The sequence below is a fragment of the Carlito syrichta genome, unplaced genomic scaffold, assembly GCF_000164805.1.
Source record: "Carlito syrichta isolate Samal-C Ts95f unplaced genomic scaffold, Tarsius_syrichta-2.0.1 Scaffold165773, whole genome shotgun sequence".
Lineage (NCBI taxonomy): Eukaryota > Metazoa > Chordata > Mammalia > Primates > Tarsiidae > Carlito > Carlito syrichta.
Window position 1 is genome coordinate 394,317 of NW_007109869.1, and position 18,651 is coordinate 412,967.

The 18,651-nt window shown below is 37.2% G+C and overlaps 1 protein-coding gene across 1 annotated transcript in view; it reads right to left on the minus strand.

Moving 5' to 3' along the window:
• PHTF2 (putative homeodomain transcription factor 2) overlaps positions 1 to 18,651 on the minus strand; it is a 67,638-nt gene that overhangs the window by 35,162 nt on the left and 13,825 nt on the right. Inside the window, exons 5-7 of the mRNA XM_008051117.2 lie at positions 16,111 to 16,276; positions 15,051 to 15,215; positions 2,998 to 3,184 (exon numbers count right to left, since the gene is read on the minus strand). Coding sequence (XP_008049308.2) covers positions 2,998 to 3,184; positions 15,051 to 15,215; positions 16,111 to 16,276 — 518 coding nt within the window. The remainder of the gene's footprint in view (positions 1 to 2,997; positions 3,185 to 15,050; positions 15,216 to 16,110; positions 16,277 to 18,651) is intronic.

Here is an 18,651-nt window from a genome sequence, read left to right on the forward strand (position 1 = left end):
TATGTAATCCCAGCACCTGGGAGATGGAGATGAAAGGACGCTTGAGCCCAGGAGGTTAAGACCGCCTGGACAACATGGTGAAACCTTGTCTCTACAAAAAAATCAAAAAACTAGCCAGGCACAGTGGCATGTGCCTGTAGCCCCAGCTAATCGGGAGGCTGAGACAGAAAGATCTCCTGAGCCCACGAGGTCGAGGATGCTGTGAGCCATGATCATGCCAATGTACTCCAATATGAATAAAAGAGTAAGATCCCGATTTAAAAAATAAATAAATAAAATAAATAGTACTTCCACAGTCATTTGTCAAATATTTCAATATTTCCTATAACCTTTCTACTCATTAAAAGATTGGAAACAGCTCACAAAAATAAGAAATACATTAGGCATGGTTAGCTCATGTCTGTAATTCTAGCACTTTGGGAGGCTGAGATGGGAAAATTTGCTTGAGGCCAGGAAGTCAAGGCTGTGGCGAGCCATGAACTCACTGTACTCTAAGCTGGGTGACAGAGTAAGACCCTGTCTTTAAAAAAAAAAAAAAGAAATATAAATAGGAAAAAAACAGAACAGAGATCATTTAAAAGAAGGTATAGCAGGGCTCGGTGGCTCAGCCTGTAATCCTGCGCCTTTGGGAGGCTGAGGTGAGTGGATTGCCGCCTGGGCAGCGAGACCTCATCTCTACAATAAATCAAAAATTCAGCCAGGTGTGGTAGCGCATGCCTGTAATTCCGGCTACTCGGAAGGCTGAGGCGGAAGGATCACCGGAGCCCAGCAGACAAGGTTGCGGTGGCTGGGAGCGGCCACTGCACTCCAGTCTGGGCTACCGAGTGAGACTCCAACTCAAAAAAAAAAGGTGAAACCAGGGGCAACCCCTTCGGGTCCCCTCCTACTGTGGGAGCTTTTCTGTCCTCTCAATAAATCGGCTTTCTCAAAGAAAAAAAAAAAAAAAAAGGTGACACCTGAGAGAAACTATTCTTTTTTTTTCAAACTGAAAAGTCATCAATTTTAAGACCCCCAATTGATATAATAATGGCTTATGGGTCAAGAAGAAGTGAATGGCAGTTGTATATGTGCACATATCAGAAAATATTCTATATATATCAATTTGTAAGAGACAACTAGATTTTAGAAATTCTGAAATCAAACACTTCAGAGCATAAGTTTTATTGACATTTTCATGCTCCTCATACAACTTTACTAGATAATACATACCTGAACATGTGTTTGAAAGCTGAATAATTTTTTTTTCTAGAGACTGGATCTCGCTTTGTTGACCAGGCTGGAGTGCAGTGGCACAATCATAGTTCACTGCAGCCTCGAGTTATCCTCCTGCCTCAGCTTCCTGAGTAATGGAGATTACAGGAGTGCACCATTTCCTGCTAAGTTTTAAAAATTTTTTGGTAGAGACAGTCTCAATATGTTGCTCAGGCTGGTCTCTAACTCCTAGCCTCAAGCAATCCTTTGCTTCAGCCTCTCAAAGCGCTGGGATTACAGGTGTGAGTCACCATGCCCAGCATGAAAGCTGTATGACTGAAAATATATCTGTTGAGCAATGATAGTATGTGAGGCATCAAGAGAGCTAAATGCTTAAAAATTCTAAAATCGGAGTAATCGACTATAATTACTGCAGAACCATACTAGTTTACAGTCACTTTGGTACTAAAAATATACAAATATTTAAGTAGTAATACATACTTTAAATTAGAGAACCCTCTTTTCTTTATTTTCCTCAACACAAAATGATCATTTAATGTGACCATTTTTGTTTAGAAGAAGATGATGATGATAATGATGATGATTTGAGTCAGGGTCTCACTCTGTCTCCCAGGCTAGAGTACACTGGCATGACCATAGCTCACTGTAGCTTCGACCTCCTGGGCTCAGGCAATCCTTCTACCTCAGCCTCCCAAGTAGCTGGGACCACAGACACACACTACCATGCCTGGTTCATTTAAAAAATATTTTTTGCATAGATGAGTTTTTGTTACATTGCCTAAGTTGGCCTCAAACTCCTGGGCTCAAGCAATCATCTCACCTTGGCCTTCCAAAGTGCTGGGATTACAAGTGTGAGCCACCATACCTGGCCTATTTGTGTAGTGTAGCAGCTTTTAAAGAATTAATTGGTTGGGCATGGTGACTCACGCCTGTAATTCCAGCACTTTGAGAGGCAGAGGTCAGATGACTGCCTGAGCCCAGGAGGCTAGGAAACTTGGTGAGACCTCATATTTACAATAAATCAAAAATTAAAACCAGACACGGTGGCATGCGTCAATAATCCCAGCTACTTGGAAGGCAGAAGCAAAAGGATTGCCTGAGCCCAGCAGATGGAGACTGCAGTAGCCGTGAGCGTGCCACCATACTCCAGCCTGGGTGACAGAGAGACTTCAACTCAAAAAAAAAAGAAGAAATTTTTAAACCAAAAATAGTCAGTGAAACAAGACATTGCAATAGGCTTGGTTACAATAAACTCAGAGTTTCTTTAATTATTATTTTAGAAAAGTAAACAAATAATTGTTATTCTTAAAAAATATGTCCTCATTAAGAATTTTTTTCAGATTAAAACCAAAACAAATCTGCTGACACCATAGGTAATGAATGTAGGAAAAATAAGTTATCTTCTTACAGAGAATTTGAATAGAAATCCAGTTTCCTAGTTCAGCTTTTTGAATAATTTAGATGTTCCACTTAATGCAAATTCTTACAAACATGGAAACAGGAAATAAAAAGTAAGGCTTAACAAAAACTATAAATTATAAGGTGCTTTAATATTTTGGAAAAATGGGAGTCATCAATCAATTCAGAAGGTGACAAATTATGCTGGCAATCAAGTTTAATCACAATGCTGTATCTGACTCTCAGCTTCATCAGTGTTACATACAAAGGCTCACAGAATAAATTCTGGACAAAATACTTAGTTCAAGGACAACTACTATATATAAGTCACTTCTTGTTAGCTAATATCAAATCACAAAGGCAAACTTTTTTTAAAATGACACTTACTTTGCTAGGGATATTCCTCAGTGTTCCTAGGTTCCAGGCTGTCTCTTCTGGTCGAATCGTTTCACATTGAGGTTCGTGGTTTTGTACTCCATCTTCACTGCTTTTAACAGTCTTTTTCCCATCAAGGGATACATAGCCATTGTCAGTTTCAGTTGATTTATCAATTGAATTTTTTGTTTTCTTGGATCTAAAAATGAAAATATGCAGAGGCATGTTTGGAATTAGCTTATTTTGGACAGGCTACTGTTATAAATTATAATCTGTGAATAATTACATCAGATGGCTAATTTCTCAGAATTTTAACAGCCATCCTATTTTTATAATAATTTAGAAATACACTAACATATAAAATAAATTTGCAAATTAAAGTCCTACTACAGTTTATTTTAAAAGTTTTGAAGTCTTGCTTGGATATTATGTATTAATTCTTTCAATATGCTAACAAATCCAAATGGCTATTATTTTATTTTTAAAAAAGTTTTGAGGTCTTACAAAAGGCAATTCTAGGAGACATATCCTAACTTATCAGAAAAATTCTTAGTCAAAACACCTGGTCTTTGAACAAAATCTAGAGTTCAAATTTTGTCCATTTGATTATGGTTAATAATTTATTTTGAAGTTTTACTTGAAAAAAGCTATTTTAGTAATTATCAGGTTCAGTTGCAATTATTGTTCAACTAAGCTTTAACACTGTAACTTACCCAAATACTTCACCATTAGTACATAAACAAAAATATCTCTGATAAATTCATTTTAATATACAAAAGAAACATAAGATCTCTTGTAAAATAAAAAGATATGAAATACAGTTCTAAATAATGAAGGAAGTAATAAAGAAGAACACAAAGACATAGAGAAGCGACCTCTTTCACCCACTGAAATAATCTCTGGAAAAAATATTAGTAATCATGCAACTTATAAATACCTAAAAGGCTAGAATTGAGGATATTCATTTATAAGAATAAATTGTTTTCAATATAGAAAATACAGTACAGAAGATAATAAACAAGACATTTTTTATTAACAGGCAAGGGACTGAGGAGTCCTCTTCAGAGACTACAGTGGGTGAAAGAATGGCTATCCAAAAGAAATATTAGTAGAAATGGAAGTTCCACACAAAATTAAAATGTGCTCAATGCAGATTAAGTCTATCATAAAACGTTCTTAAAGCAATTATATTTAAATAAATTCCCTTGAATTTTCCCCAGAGATATAAGTTTTGCCAGAAAGGAATAATGTTAGTATATACGTTGTTCAAAAAACAAGTTTTTAAAAATGCACATAAGCACACGCACACACAAACCCCACACTCTCTTTAACACTGCAGTGACTCGGTTCTATTGGAATCTGTATTTTAGAATTGGGTAGAACCTTAGAACACACCTATTATAAATGCTCATTTTGGAAACAAAATCAGAAGCACAAAAAGGGGTCTAAGTGACTTACTGAAGGCCACAGAGCCCGTTAGAAGCAAAGCTGGCCCCAGAATACAGACTTTCTGACTATGGGGCTAATTATATTCACCATTCTACCTCCAATTGCCCATTCTTTAATCTGCCTGTCAGGATTTCTTCTTAACACACTTGCCAAAGCCTGGAAAGTTTGCTGTATGCAAACAGCTCCCTTACTTTTCTGACCTTCTCCTGCAAGGTTCCCAAAGGGGATAGAATGACTGTATTTCCCATATGCTCTATAGAATTCTGGTGCTTTTTAGTCATTCAGAATACATCTCCACAGAGTTCCAAGATTGGGAAGCCCACTCTCCTGATGCTTTTCATTCTGTAAGATCTTCAGAGGTGTGGAGAGACTAAGGGAATGACAAACCACAGAATAAATATCACTTAAGAGTAGCAGGGTGATAGAGGAACATGAATTACAGTGGAGAGGTAAATGGACCAAAAAAAAAAAACAAAAGAAAAGGCACAGAGGAAACTTGTAACTTTCTTTGCCTGGGGAAGAAAGTGATAGAAACATCAGTTACTAATTATTCCCTTTACCCCTCCCTTAAACATTGTGCAACATGCAGGTGTGGGAAAAAGATTAGAAACTTAAAGGTGAGGCAATGTGCTAGAAAGGTATTTATGAAGGTTCATGGATATTAGACTGGGCTGAGAAGTGAGAGGAAAGGGGGGATAACTGAGGTGAAGGAAGATTGGAAAGGCTGGCAGAACCATTAGTCAGACAGTATATACAAGAAGATAAGCTGATGTAGGAAGATGGAAAATCCTGGGAAGCATCAGTAGGCAGTTGAAAACAAAGGCCTTAGAGGCCAGCAGTCAAAGCAGAAATAGTGGCTGGAAATTTGAAAACATGCAGAGTAAGCCAGAACTATATATGATAAAAAGATAAGGGCCTCATGAAAGGGTTTTGGAGGCAGTACTGTTGCCTTAAGCATTTTTCTAAGGAGAATGTATTCTTTCCTTAACAAGACAGGGTAAAGACTATGTCAAACCAGGGGAAAGAGGACTAGTAGCATTCATTTCATATGATACCTTTCAGCTACCTCTCATTTCTCCCCCTCCTTATCCTGCTTCCTTCCAATCTTCTCTGGGTTGTTTCTTTCCCTACCACTCCTCAAAGTACATGTGCAACATACTCTCAGGAGACATGAGCAATAAGTTACTAAGCCATAGTAGTTATTTGATGCTTCTCATGGGCCAAATGCAGGTAAGTTGTAAACCAAGCTGCAGTGGCAAAAGAAAATACTAAATTTAAGTACCAATCTCAGAGTTTACAAAACAGAGGCAGTCTGGTAGTGGCTGGTAATGACAACACTTGCAAGAATATCACTGGAGTGAGCTGCAGGACAGCTTAGTGACTCCTATTATACGTGAATTGGAGCTATCATTGCAAATTCATGGTTTAGAATATATCTAGATAGCTATACAGATAAATATAAATGTAAAGAGACAATCATACACATTTTCTAGTTCTGCCCACAGAAAACGGCTGGGGTCATCAATACTCCAACAGCAACGAGCATATCTTGCATCCAAATTTTGGTTTCTATATTTCATTCTCCTTGAAAAAGTAACTGTTTCTAGGATTTGAGCAGAGGAAATATAAGTGGCACTCAAAAAATTTCAACGTGCTAAAAACTAAGGAAATGCTCAAAGGGTCTCCACCAGCCAAATTTATGTCAATCTGATCATCAAAATAAATAATGACAGAGACAAACTGAGTAAAATGGAAATCTATGAGTAAAAAAATAAGGGAAAGCATCTCTCTAAAAAAGAATGCTAACTAACAAATGTAGAAGGAATGATGGAGTTAGAAAAATCATCACTGGGAACCATCATAATAATAATTTGGGCAAGAATTATCAATGGATGCTAAGACTGAGAAATGGGTTACTATCAGCTCTCCATCTCTGAGGGTTGGTTGATGGTTTCAACTAACCTCCGACTGAAAATGTAGTTAGGCTTACAATGGCTGCATCTGTACTGAACGTGTATGTACAGTCACTATTCCCTAAAAAATAGAGGATAAGACATAGACATAACATTTACATTTTATTAGGTAACAAAAGTAATGAGATAACTTAAAGCATACAAAAGGATATGAATAGGCTATATGCAAATACTATGCCATTTTATATAAGGGACTTGAATATCCTTGGATTTTGGTATCCAAGGGAATCCTGGAACCAATCCCCACGGATACCAAGAAACCACTGTATTTTCATAATCTTAACATATCTCAGGATATTTGCTAACTATGCAAGAAAAAATAAATTTACATTGGAAAAATCAGCCAGACATCATCTTAACCAAGAGACTAATGTCACTAGCAAAGGAATTAATCCACATTGTTTGCCATCTGATAAGATGCAATAAGTTGAACAAAGCATCACTTTTGTGATATTCCAGTCAAAAATACGTAACTTGGGTTTAACAGTGAAGAAATGTCAGACTAACTCACCAGTGTGCTAGTAAATGTTTAAAGACCAGCTTTCCGGGGGGGTGAGGGGGAGTCCTTGTTTATGTATTTTCTGATTTCCAAATATTTGCAAATAATTCTGCCATGGCCAATTTCAAGTACCAAACTGATATCACTGAACAAGAATCAGGTAGAGATATTCATATTCAGCTCTCACAAGTCAGATGGAGCCAGATCTGGCATAACACTGGCATAAACCCAAAGTGAAGGACAGTCTACAAAGTGGCTGCCCTATACTCTTCAAAAACTGTGAAAAGCATGAAACTCAAAGAAAGATGGAGGATCCATTCCAGACTGAAAGAGACTAGACAGACATGACCACTGGGTGTGGCACATGAGCCTTTTGCTATAAAGGACATCTACAGTGGCAATTAGCAGAATTTTTTTTTTTTGAGTTGGAGTCTCACACCGTCACCCAGGCTGGATTATATGTAATGTCACACTCACGGCGACCCCAGCGTCGACCTGCTGGGCTCCAGCAATCATTCTGCCTCAGCTTTCCAAGTAGCCAGGACTACAGGTGTGTGCTACCATGCCCAGCTAATTTTTATTTATTGTAGAGATGAGGTCTTGCCAAGTTGCCCTGTCTGGTCTCGAAACCAGGGATTCAGGCAATCCACTCGCCTTGGCCTCCCAAAGTGCTGGGATTACAGGCTGAGCCACCGAGCCTGGCCCAATAAGCAGAATTTTAACCATGTCTATGGGTGAAAGATACATGGGAGTTCTTCATGTTGTTCTTGTAACTTTTCTAGAAGTTTGAAATTTCTCAAAAGAACCACAGGTTACCAAGACTCAGATGATTAAGTAATTCCTCCTGTTCTCATGTTTTAGGGAGTAAAATAGTAGGGAAAGGTAGTAGGAGTGAAAACATTTTAAAAACAAACAAATAAATAAATAATTAGGGATCATTAAGCCTAATGATGAAGAAAAGGAAATAAAATAAGTTAAAATGCTGTGTATACAAGGAGAAACACAATGAAAACACAATGAGAAAATACAATGGAAACCATGAGCAACAGAATAGCCCCCCATTTCTGTCACATTTTATTTTATTAAAATACAATTATTTTTAAAAAACCAAATATTGTAAAATTTTGAAAATGTATTTTTCAAATGTCTTCTATTTAAGTCAACTTTAAACATGTACAAAAATAGAAAGCAAGATAAATAGTATTTTGATTTTAAAACAAATACATATATCTAAATCACCATTCCTCAACAAAAAAGGAAAGCAAAATAGAAAGAAGCTGGCATTACGGATTAAAGTATTATGGTATAGGAAGAAATGGTATTTTTTAGTATTAGCCACACACACACAAAAACTACCTTCTGATATTTATACTTCATGCATGCAAATTCTTTTAATAAAACAACTATTAAGCCGGGAACAGTGGCTCACACCTGTAATCCTAGTATTTTGGGAGGCGGAAGCGAGAGGATTGCCTGAGCCCAGGGGTTTGAGAGCAACCGGGGCAACTTGGCAAAACCTCGTCTCTACAATAAATCATGTAGAGACGAGGGCATGGTGGCATGCACCTGTAGTTCCAGCTGCTTGGAAGGCTGAGGTGGAAGGATTGCCTAAACCCTGGAGGTCAACGCTGCGGTAGCCTGAGCGTGCTACTGCACTACAGCCTAGGCAACAGAGTGACACCGACTAAAAATAAATAAATAAATAAATAAATAAAAATTAAGTTAATATTTTCTTAGATCAACCCAAATACCATGAGTCACATGTATTGGGGAAGTGAGGCTAGTAGTATCTTGAAAACTGGAGACACACACCTCTATACTGGTTTTACTTATTCCACGATAGCAGCAGTATTTCCTAGATGCACACAGTGCGCCCTTGGCAACAGCACTGGACGAGCAAGGAGAGAATCCCTTTGTTGAGAGCAGTTTACGTTCTTAATTTACTGAAAGTCAAGACCGTCTTAAAAGAATGAAAAGGCTGAAGAGAGTAGAATAAATGGTAGAGGTGGTTAGACGAGGTGGGCTCAAAAAGTGATTGCGCATGCACACAAGGCCCTAAGCTTGAGTTTCTCAGAATACCAGCTCCAGGCTAAGAGAAGCGGAGTCAAAGAGTAGCAGTTATCATGCATGCCTGCCAGCGAGCCACATCCTGAACGGGAAGAGGGAGCGGTCACTGTCACTTGAGAGGCAGGCCATGTAACATACTGGCAAGGGCACAAAAGGTGCTGCCATCTGGTGTATTTGGTTGTGTAGACTGGTGACACAGGGAAAGAGCCTAGAAACTTGGAGCACTTGAAAAGAGTACTGGCACGAGAGTCAAGGCCTCTCTAGACTCTGCTGTTATTAAGTGATTCCAGTGTTAGGGGGAATAAAGTAAGATCAAGTCAGTGGAAAGCTTTTCATAAACTGCAAATATTTTAGCAATTTTACTGGTTCAACTATGATCTCGTTCCTAGATTTTGAAAAGCTGTTTACCAAACTGAACATAACAACAGTGGGAAAACAGTTTAATTAAAAGACAGCATCAGTTTAATGTGGATCTGATATGAACCAAAGAAACCTGTCAGTGTCTTTTTTTTTTTTGAGTTGGAGTCACCCTGTAGCCCAGGCTAGAGTGCGGTGGCATGATCACAGCTCACCACAGACTCGACCTCCTGGGCTCTGACAATCCTTCCACCTCTGCCTCCCCAGCAGCTAGGACTACTATATTGCCTAGACTGGTCTCAAACTCCTAGGCTCAAGCAATTCTCTCACCTCAGTCTTCCAAAGTGCTGGGATTACAGGTGTGACCCACCACACTTGGCCGGAAACCTGTCATTTAATGTTACCAGAAAACGTGCAGTTTCTGGTAGGCTTTTCAGAACACTAAAGACTGATCACAGAGTTTTATTTGCCGCCTTAAGAATTCCTAAGATTATTATGTTAGTTAGAAACTACAGAACTTTGTGATTCTCAGCATAATTTCCAACTTTATTGTGCCACAATTCTTAGAGAAAAAGATTTCAGATTTAATTCTGTAGTAGGTGTTCAAGAAGCATGTAGGAGCAACTAGGGGTTTTTCTTAGGAATATCTTTCCATGATGAGAGAGACAGACCTAGATGAAGGCCCAGCAATCCACACCTAGCCATTCTAGGCCATGAACAACCATAAGGCTCCCACCCTCCTCCACTATGCCTTAGCTGCTCACACTCCTGTTCTTAGCTTCCTGAGTTTAGCACACATTTCTGCTCAGAAAAATGATACATAAATGACCTTATTTGATTTCCAAAAACTGCCTTTCTTGTCAAAATACTGCATTACTCAATCCCTCGTTTAAATTCACTTTCAAGACCCAAATGAAATGTGAAGCCTCTCTGACTCTACTTGGCAGAGGTAGTTGTACCCTCCTTTGTGCTCCTAATATATTTTGTTTCCACTTATAACACTATATTTTCGTGGCTTATGTGTGGTTTTCTTCCATTAACCTATGAGCTTCAGCTTTGTATTCCCAGCATGTAACATAATGCCTGGTCTATGATAGGTGCTTATTAAATATTTCCTGACTAAAGAGAAAAATAGAAGCCAGAAGCATTTCCTGCATTGGATTTTGAATAGGAAATAGAAAACATCTGTAAATAAACAATGGAGAATTTCATTGTCATGGTCCAGGCTTACAGTTTCTTAACTAGTCTACCACTTTAATTTTTGAATGCCAGCCAGCTACAGTGGGGTTCACACCTGTAATCCCAGCACTTTGGGAGGTCAAGGCAGGAGGACTGCTTGAGCCCAGGAGTTCAAGATCGTACTGGGCAGCATAGTAAAGTCTTATCTCTATAAAACAATAAAAAGAAATCAGTCAGGTGTGGTGGCGCGCACCTGTAGTACCAGCTATTGAGGAGGCTGAGGTGGGAAGATCACTTGAGCCCAGAAGGTTGAGGCTGGAGTAAGCCATGATGGTGCCACTGCACTTCAGCCTAGATGACACTGTGAGACTCTGTCTCAAAAAATAAAAAAAAAATCCCTGAATGGTATAACCTGTATAAAATTTTCTTCAAAGTATTATGTCTCACGTTCAAGAAGAAGTAGTTCTATATCAAAGTTACTCTTAAGGGGAAATTGCTTTTAGAAATGTATGCAGTATAATCACCTTAGTTCCTTTGCAAGATAAATGATAATTATGGTCTTTTCTGAAAAATTCAAGTAACTGTATAATCTACATAAATAAATCATAAAACTGGATGTACCAAAAAGTTAACACAACTTACTTGTTAGTTCATAAAATCTCAAATCAATTGTATCAAACATGAAAATGAATGTGCTTCTACATTAAAAAACCTATTAGGTAATTAAGAACACACAGTATTCTGTACAGCCATGATTGAAAGTATTTGTTGGTATTCTCAAAAATATTCATAGGTATATAAATAGATACAAGACTGAAGATCATCCTTTCAGTATTAAAGGACATTAGGGAGTTGTTAGGGAGAAAATTAACATGGCTAACAACTCTTGTTCTGGAACATGGCATGAAATTTTTAGTCTACCTTCCACAAGATTGGGAATCAAGGGGGAAGAGAAGGGGACAGTAGAAAAGCAGAATGCATAAAATCAAGCCTACACATCACCATTACCATTATCTGGAGCTATGCATACACCTTAGTTACATGCTAACATAGCCCTTCATAGACCTTTGGGCCCCTATGTTTCCTTGAGTAAATCCTCTAAAACATATAATTTTGAGAGGAAATACCTAAATTAGGTTCATTTGTGGTACCTGTAATCTTTCTAAGACTAGTCTAACTCCAAAATACAGTGACCTAGCATATTTAATGAGTGACCTAATTGTGGCCATAAAGTATTCTAAAAAAATCTGGGATATATTGGCATTTAAACCCTCTCTAGCCTTGTCTGTGAAGAAGACAGGCAACAAAAGAATGTCACCCAGTTTATAGCTTAAATGACCAAATTATTTAAGCCATAGTCAGTAAAAGTCAAATTTTAACCTTTGTAGTAAAAATTTTTAGTTGGACTACATATCACTTTAACTTATATTATGTAGTATATTCCATTCTGTGAAGAAAATTGATTAATTAAATCCTTAACTTTCATTTTAGTGTTAAAAAAAACAGTAAATACTGGTCAGGCACAGCAGCCCATGCCTGTAATCCCAGCACTTTGGAAGACCAAGGCAGGAGGACCACTTGAGGCCAGGAGTTTGAGACTAGCCTTGGCAACACAGTCTGACCCTACTCTACAAAATATATTTTTTAAAAATTAGTCAGGCGAAGTGTCTTGCACCTGTAGTCCTAGCTACTTGGGAGGTTGAGACAAGAGGATACCTTGAGCCCAGAGTTTGAGGTTACAGTGAGTTATAATCGCACATCTGCACTTCACCCTGGGCAACAGAGGGAGACCCTGTCTCTAAACAAAACCAAACCAAACAGTAAATACTAAGGCTAAAAGTGACAGGAATCTCAAAAGTGGGTCAGTCAAGCATATGAGTCAACATGTGTTCTGATTTTTTCTGAGAGCTGTCTCCAATTCATTAATTCATTTTAGATAAATTACTTTCCCTACTCAAAAAAAGAGCATAATTCCTGTTTGCTGTCTATTTTTCAGTGATATTGTGATGGTAAAATGAATCTTAAAGGACATGAAAGAAAATTTAGGATCTGTTTGAAATCTGAAATAGGTACTATGTTGAAGAGATACACAACTGAGATGTAATTCTTCCTATTCAATCTTTTCAGAAGAAACTATATACAAATGAAGACAGTTCATAGAAATTAAAGTACAAAATCCTTAGGAAATGTGATTGATTTCTACAGTTTTTTAAATTGATATTTCCTAGGTTTTATTTTCTCAGTTTCATAAAGGTTTTTTAAAGTACTGGGTGACAGAGTGAGACTCCAACTCAAAAAAAAAAAAAAAAAGTAATATCTAATTTTGCAAATGAAAAATACTATGCCTTGTTTTAAAAATAATAGTCTTACCTTGAGAATGAAATGCACTTATAGATAATAGCACTTTTCCAACTTAAAAATACAGGATTTTAAAACAGTAGTTCTCAACCTAACATCTAGAAAACCATCAAGACACTATATACAAAGATTAGACATTAGTGTGGTTATTCATTTATTTTCCCATCAGGTAACTGAAATACCTTAATGGAAGTACCTGGATTTTCAACTTATCACTAGAAACTCTTTTATTAAGCCTCGGTTAATATTTCAGTTTCAGCTCTTCCTGATTTAATAACACCTGAAAAATGAAGACATCATCAAGATTTCTGAACTCAGCTTAGGACTTCTAAAACTAACAATTCTCTTAAGGTCTTGTAGCTAATATTTGTAGAAGTTTCATTCATATGCTAGTAAGCCAGCCTCAAAATGGGAGAGCTGAATACAGTATATCTCTAAAAATATTTTATAAGTACAGTTGTCATGATGAAAGAGAATAAATCCAGAGTGAGTTGGTCACTATAATGGAGAGCCACCACAATGGTTGACATGGTCATGGTCATGGTCATGCTGTAGCCTGACAGGAGAAAAACTGAAGTCTGGGTTTCATCTGGCAAGAGAAACATGGTAAACTTTCAAAAGTACAAATCTGAAAGTTTTAGGGGGGTTTTGAATACTACACATAATACAAGATCAGTTGTAGACAATCAAAACAACTAAATAGTTCCCAAAAGGCAAAATATACCCACTATGTTACTTATGACTGCTTCTCTGAAAGTTTTCAGAAATGTTTAAGAAACCAACTTTACAGTAAGTGCTGCATTCTACCATTAGAAAGGACAGCTATTAAAAAAAAGAAGGAGACTAAAGAAGAGAAAGATACAGACAGAATCCAACCCACATTAAAAAACAAAACATATAATCTCTGAAGGAAGATTAGGTGACTGGAACAGAGTTTCAACTTAATGCCATGTTACTGCAGATTACCACAATTTGGAAAATCTTTCCAAAAATTACAATTAATGAAAATATGACCAGGATATAATTGCTTAGTTGTATAGTGCATGATAAACTTTATCATAAGAGCACAACCACAAACTGATGATTAGTGAAGGAGTTAACAAAGTGACAGAATAGTTATTTGCAGTATCCCTTTTCTTGATTAACTTAGCACCTTTCAACAGATGCACTCAATATTTTTATCATAGCTTTTTAACCTTTTTCAAATTTATTCTATGCATGTGTAAACAAGTAACATCACCCTTAAATGTTTTGAATATTCAAAATAATAATAAAACAAGATTGAGTCAGGGTTAATTTGCTTTTAGAGTTTGCCATAATTATATTTTCCTATTTGATAAATCTTCATTGATGGTACAAACTACAAAAAACCCAGTGTATAAAAGTAGAAATTCATACTTTAGTATACATTTTATTCATTTAAATAACAATGCCTGTATGTTTTAGTTCAGATAATTTTAGATAATTGATGCAGGGACTTAGAAGAAAAAATTTTCCTACAACGCATATGACATATTAATAAAGTCAATTTTAATCTAACTGATCAGCAAAATTATAGAATGCTGATAAAAATAAATTAATTAACAGAAATAATACTTGTGAAATAGAAAAGAAATCCAAATCAAGAAATCATAACTAAAATACTTCAGTAGTATATATATTCATTCTCATACGGATGCATTTACACATAATCCAAAATAAACTTCATGGTTTCTATTTTTCCATTATCTATAATATTACAACTTATCAAAGCAAAATTCCACAATGAGGCTGTCATATTTATTTCTTTTTTCTTTTTTTGAGTTGGAGTCTCACTCAGTCGCCCAGACTGGAGTGCAGTGGCCGCTCCTGGTCACTGCAGCCTCGATCTGCTGGGCTCTGGCGATCCTTCCGCCTCAGCCTTCCAATTAGCTGGAACTACAGGCGCGCGCTACCACACCCAGCTAATTTTTTGATTTATTGTAGAGATGAGGTCCCACCAAGTTGCCTAGGCAGGTCTCGAACCCGTGGGCTCAGGCAATTCACTCACCTCGGTCTCCCAAAGTGTGGGATAACAGGCTGAGCCACAGAGCCCAGCTAGGCTGTCATATTTAAAAGTAACTATTATTCGTTACCTGAGACTGAAGCAACAGAAAAGGGATAGTGCATCTCTATGCCATATAAAGCCTTAAATAAATACAAACCCTGATAAAAAGAAAGCAGCATGCCAGAGATCTCTGAAGACAGCGCCAACGCTGTAAGAGGTGCTTGTACCGTGGCTCTGAACTGCTCCCTCCTGTGTGTTATCTGTGGTACTAGAACCATCTCCTTCCCTATGTACTTCCAAATGGGCTGCTTTTCTTAATTTCCTTCATCAGAAGAGATTAAGAGTAGAAGGCAGCTTTAAATTTTTAACAACCATTTTCTTGGTAGTACAATCAAAATTTTGGAAAACACAAACACAGGAACTTTATTTAACACATAAAATTCAGATTCACTGGATAAAATTTAATCCAGATATCATGGTGCATATTCAAGACTCATTTCTATAAATGTTAAGGCATTGTCCTTGCTTATACTAACAGGTCAGTAGACAGATGATTGTAAGGATCACATTAGACAGATATTTACAAAAGCATTTCTTCCCTATTTAAATGCCACTTCATCTGCGGATGAAGAAAAAAGAAAATTTAGATTGGAGACAAGTATAATCTAACTGATCAGCAATGCTATTTATCTACTGTAGGTAGTATTTTTTTTAATGAGATGAGCTTAAATCTCAACATCCAAAAACTGCAAAAGTCACATACTTTTAGTAAAGGTATAAGGAGCTGTTCCAAAAGATCCTCAAAACAGAATTCTACTCTGCTGAGTGGCCAGTGAGACTTGCTATGTTTACTTAATCAAAAGGCAATGTTAAACAGATTCAAATAGCATTTAATAAACAGCTTAACTAAAAAAATTTTTGGCTCTTGCTTTTGCCAAAGTATTTTAGAAATAAAGTATTTATTTTATCAGTGATATTAGGTGGCTAGAAATGAGCTTCAAGGAAAAAGCAAAAACACATGCATGAAGTCTCAAAATGGCCTTAAAGCAAATGTAGAAACTAAATAATTTGGTAATTGATTCTGAAGCTCAGTGCTTTATTTGAAAGAGTAACTTTACAAGATAACATTTCATTCTATGAGGGTAAGAGTAGTAAAGAACAATGCTGGATTCAAATTATAGAAATCTACAAAAAGATCACTTTAAAAAAGATAATACCTTCTTCTTTTACCCCCTATACTTAGAGGAGGTTTGGGTGTTCTCGTTGAAACAATCTGGCAGTGCACAGTTCCCAGGAGCAGCATCAGCCATACTGGCCCAATCACTTCTGTCAGAGGTATGCTATGTGGGCTAGAAGCGGAACAGAATAATACTATTGCAGCAACTACAAAAAGGGAAAGAAAATACATTTAATTATAGATCTGACAGCTGCATATCCAAAACTTTAAAAATTGTTTTTGTATTTCTTGTCAATTATTTTTCTAAATGCAAATGAGTTCAAAAAGCTACTCTACACAAGCTATTTCAATTATTTATTGTTTATCACAGCCTAATCATAGTATTTAGTAATAAACTCTTGGAACAAGGTAACACTCAACATAGTCTCTAAAGTACATAACCTCAAAAGCACAATGAAAATTAGATACATATGACTCTAAGGGCATTTCTGGTAAGATCAGAGACAGTCAAAAGAACCACTCTAACTTCAAATACATTTATTTCTTTGTTTTACAAATAAGAAAGTCTTATGATAAGTATATAATAAGGCTATAAAGAGCTTCTTACTAATAGAGGTCTATATCCTTGGAATTAATCACAGATTTACTTGAGCATATCTTCCAGGGAAACCACTAAATACCCATTAATGTTACGTGAATGAGAAATCTTGTTTTTGCCTGCTCAGCATCACTTAGGCTTTCTGGACATAAATTCTCTTTACCTCTTAGGAGTTTCTCTCCTCTATCTGTCAATCAAACATTCTTATTTCTCCCACCTCATAGATGAATGTGTAATATAGGGTTGCCACAGTCTTAACTCTGAACACAAAAGTTAATAAAAAGATGGGCAAGCTGTACTGCTGGGGGATCAGGAGGAATGGAGAGAGGAGGGTGAGGGTTACGTGTTAACACAAAGGGTACCTGGTCCACTACTGAGGGAGTGAGGGCTAGCTGGAAGCTCAAACTTCACCTGCATGCAGCCTACTTATGTAGCTAACCCTCATTTGCACCCTACATCTTTATAACAAAATAAAAATAAATAAAAAATAAAATCCTTTCATAAAGTAAAAAAAAAAGTGACCTAAACAGGGACAATCAGAATCTTTTTCAGGAATTAGCATGGGTGCTTGAAGAAGGACTTTCTCCTAGATCACAAACACTCAAGACTACAAAAATAGGAAACTGCCAGAGGCCACCTCAGTTACCACCCAGAAAAAGCAAACCTAAGAATGTGACCAGCAAAAAAAGCAGAGTCAACAGTATAAAAAGTAAAGACATCATCTGAGCCTCTGGATCTAGCCATGCCTGAATCCAGGGCCAAGGAGTGCCTAATTCTGTTTTGGAACAAGTGGAAAATTTAAATATTGGGAGATTTTTGGTCATTTTTTTAAGTGTAATCATTGTAATGTAGTTATACAATGTGCATATTTTGAAGAGATGCATATTGATGTATTTAGAGGTAAAATGTCTTGATGTATTTAAGTTATTTCAATACAAAAGATGACATAAACATACCAAAATGTTAATAACTGTTAAATCAATGAAATGAGTATACGGGAATTTAGGGTAACCATGTAATTTGTCATCTAAACCAGGACAGTGGTGAAAGTGAGAGGGACTGTAAACACCAGGAGAACATGGGTAAACTTGGACAGCTGGACAGTGCTGGGTAAATTGGGACATATGGTCATCCTGGCTAGGTATACTATTCTAACTAGTTTCTTAGGTTTGTTTTTTTTTTTAACTTTTATGATAAACAGTTAAACAACAACAACAAGATGCAACTTTCTGCAAAAGCTAGTTTGCATTTGATTTCTGTAATCTGCAACTGAAAAAGAATCCTGGTCTAACATACCAAGATTTAAGCTTAAAACATCCAGCTTCAGAACTGAAGAAAGTCAAAGGAGTCACATAAGAAAGAAAAGGATACTGACCAAACAGAAGTAAAAGCTACCCTCCATCCCTGAACAACAGAATTAAAGAAGAGGTTAAAAAAAAGGGGGGAGTGGGGGCGGGGGAGGAAAATATACGCAAACGAAGAAAAACCAAATGAAGAATATGGGTCTCACACAGAACCCTGGGAGGTCAGACACTGAGAATACAGACTTTGGAATGCAAACAATGACGAGCCCCCAGAATGACTGGTCTCAAATCACAAACTCAGATACCAAGACATTAATAGAGAGAATAAACAGAATTGAGGAGACACAAGGGGAAAGAATGAAGAAGGTGATAACTGAGAAATCAGCAATAAGGAATACAATGAATGAAATAAATAACAAACCGAAGCTGGGCTCGGTGGCTCAGCCTGTAATCCCACACCTTTGGGAGGCTGAGGTGAGTGGACTGCCTGAGCCCGCGGGTTCGAGACCCGCCTGGGCAACTTGGCGAGACCTCATCTCTACAATAAATCAAAATGAGCCGGGTGTGGTAGCACGTGCCTGTAATTCCAGCTACTTGGAAGGCTGAGGCAGAAGAATCGCCGGAGCTCAGCAGGTCGAGGCTGCAGTGGCCGGAAGCGGCCACTGCACTCCAGTCTGGG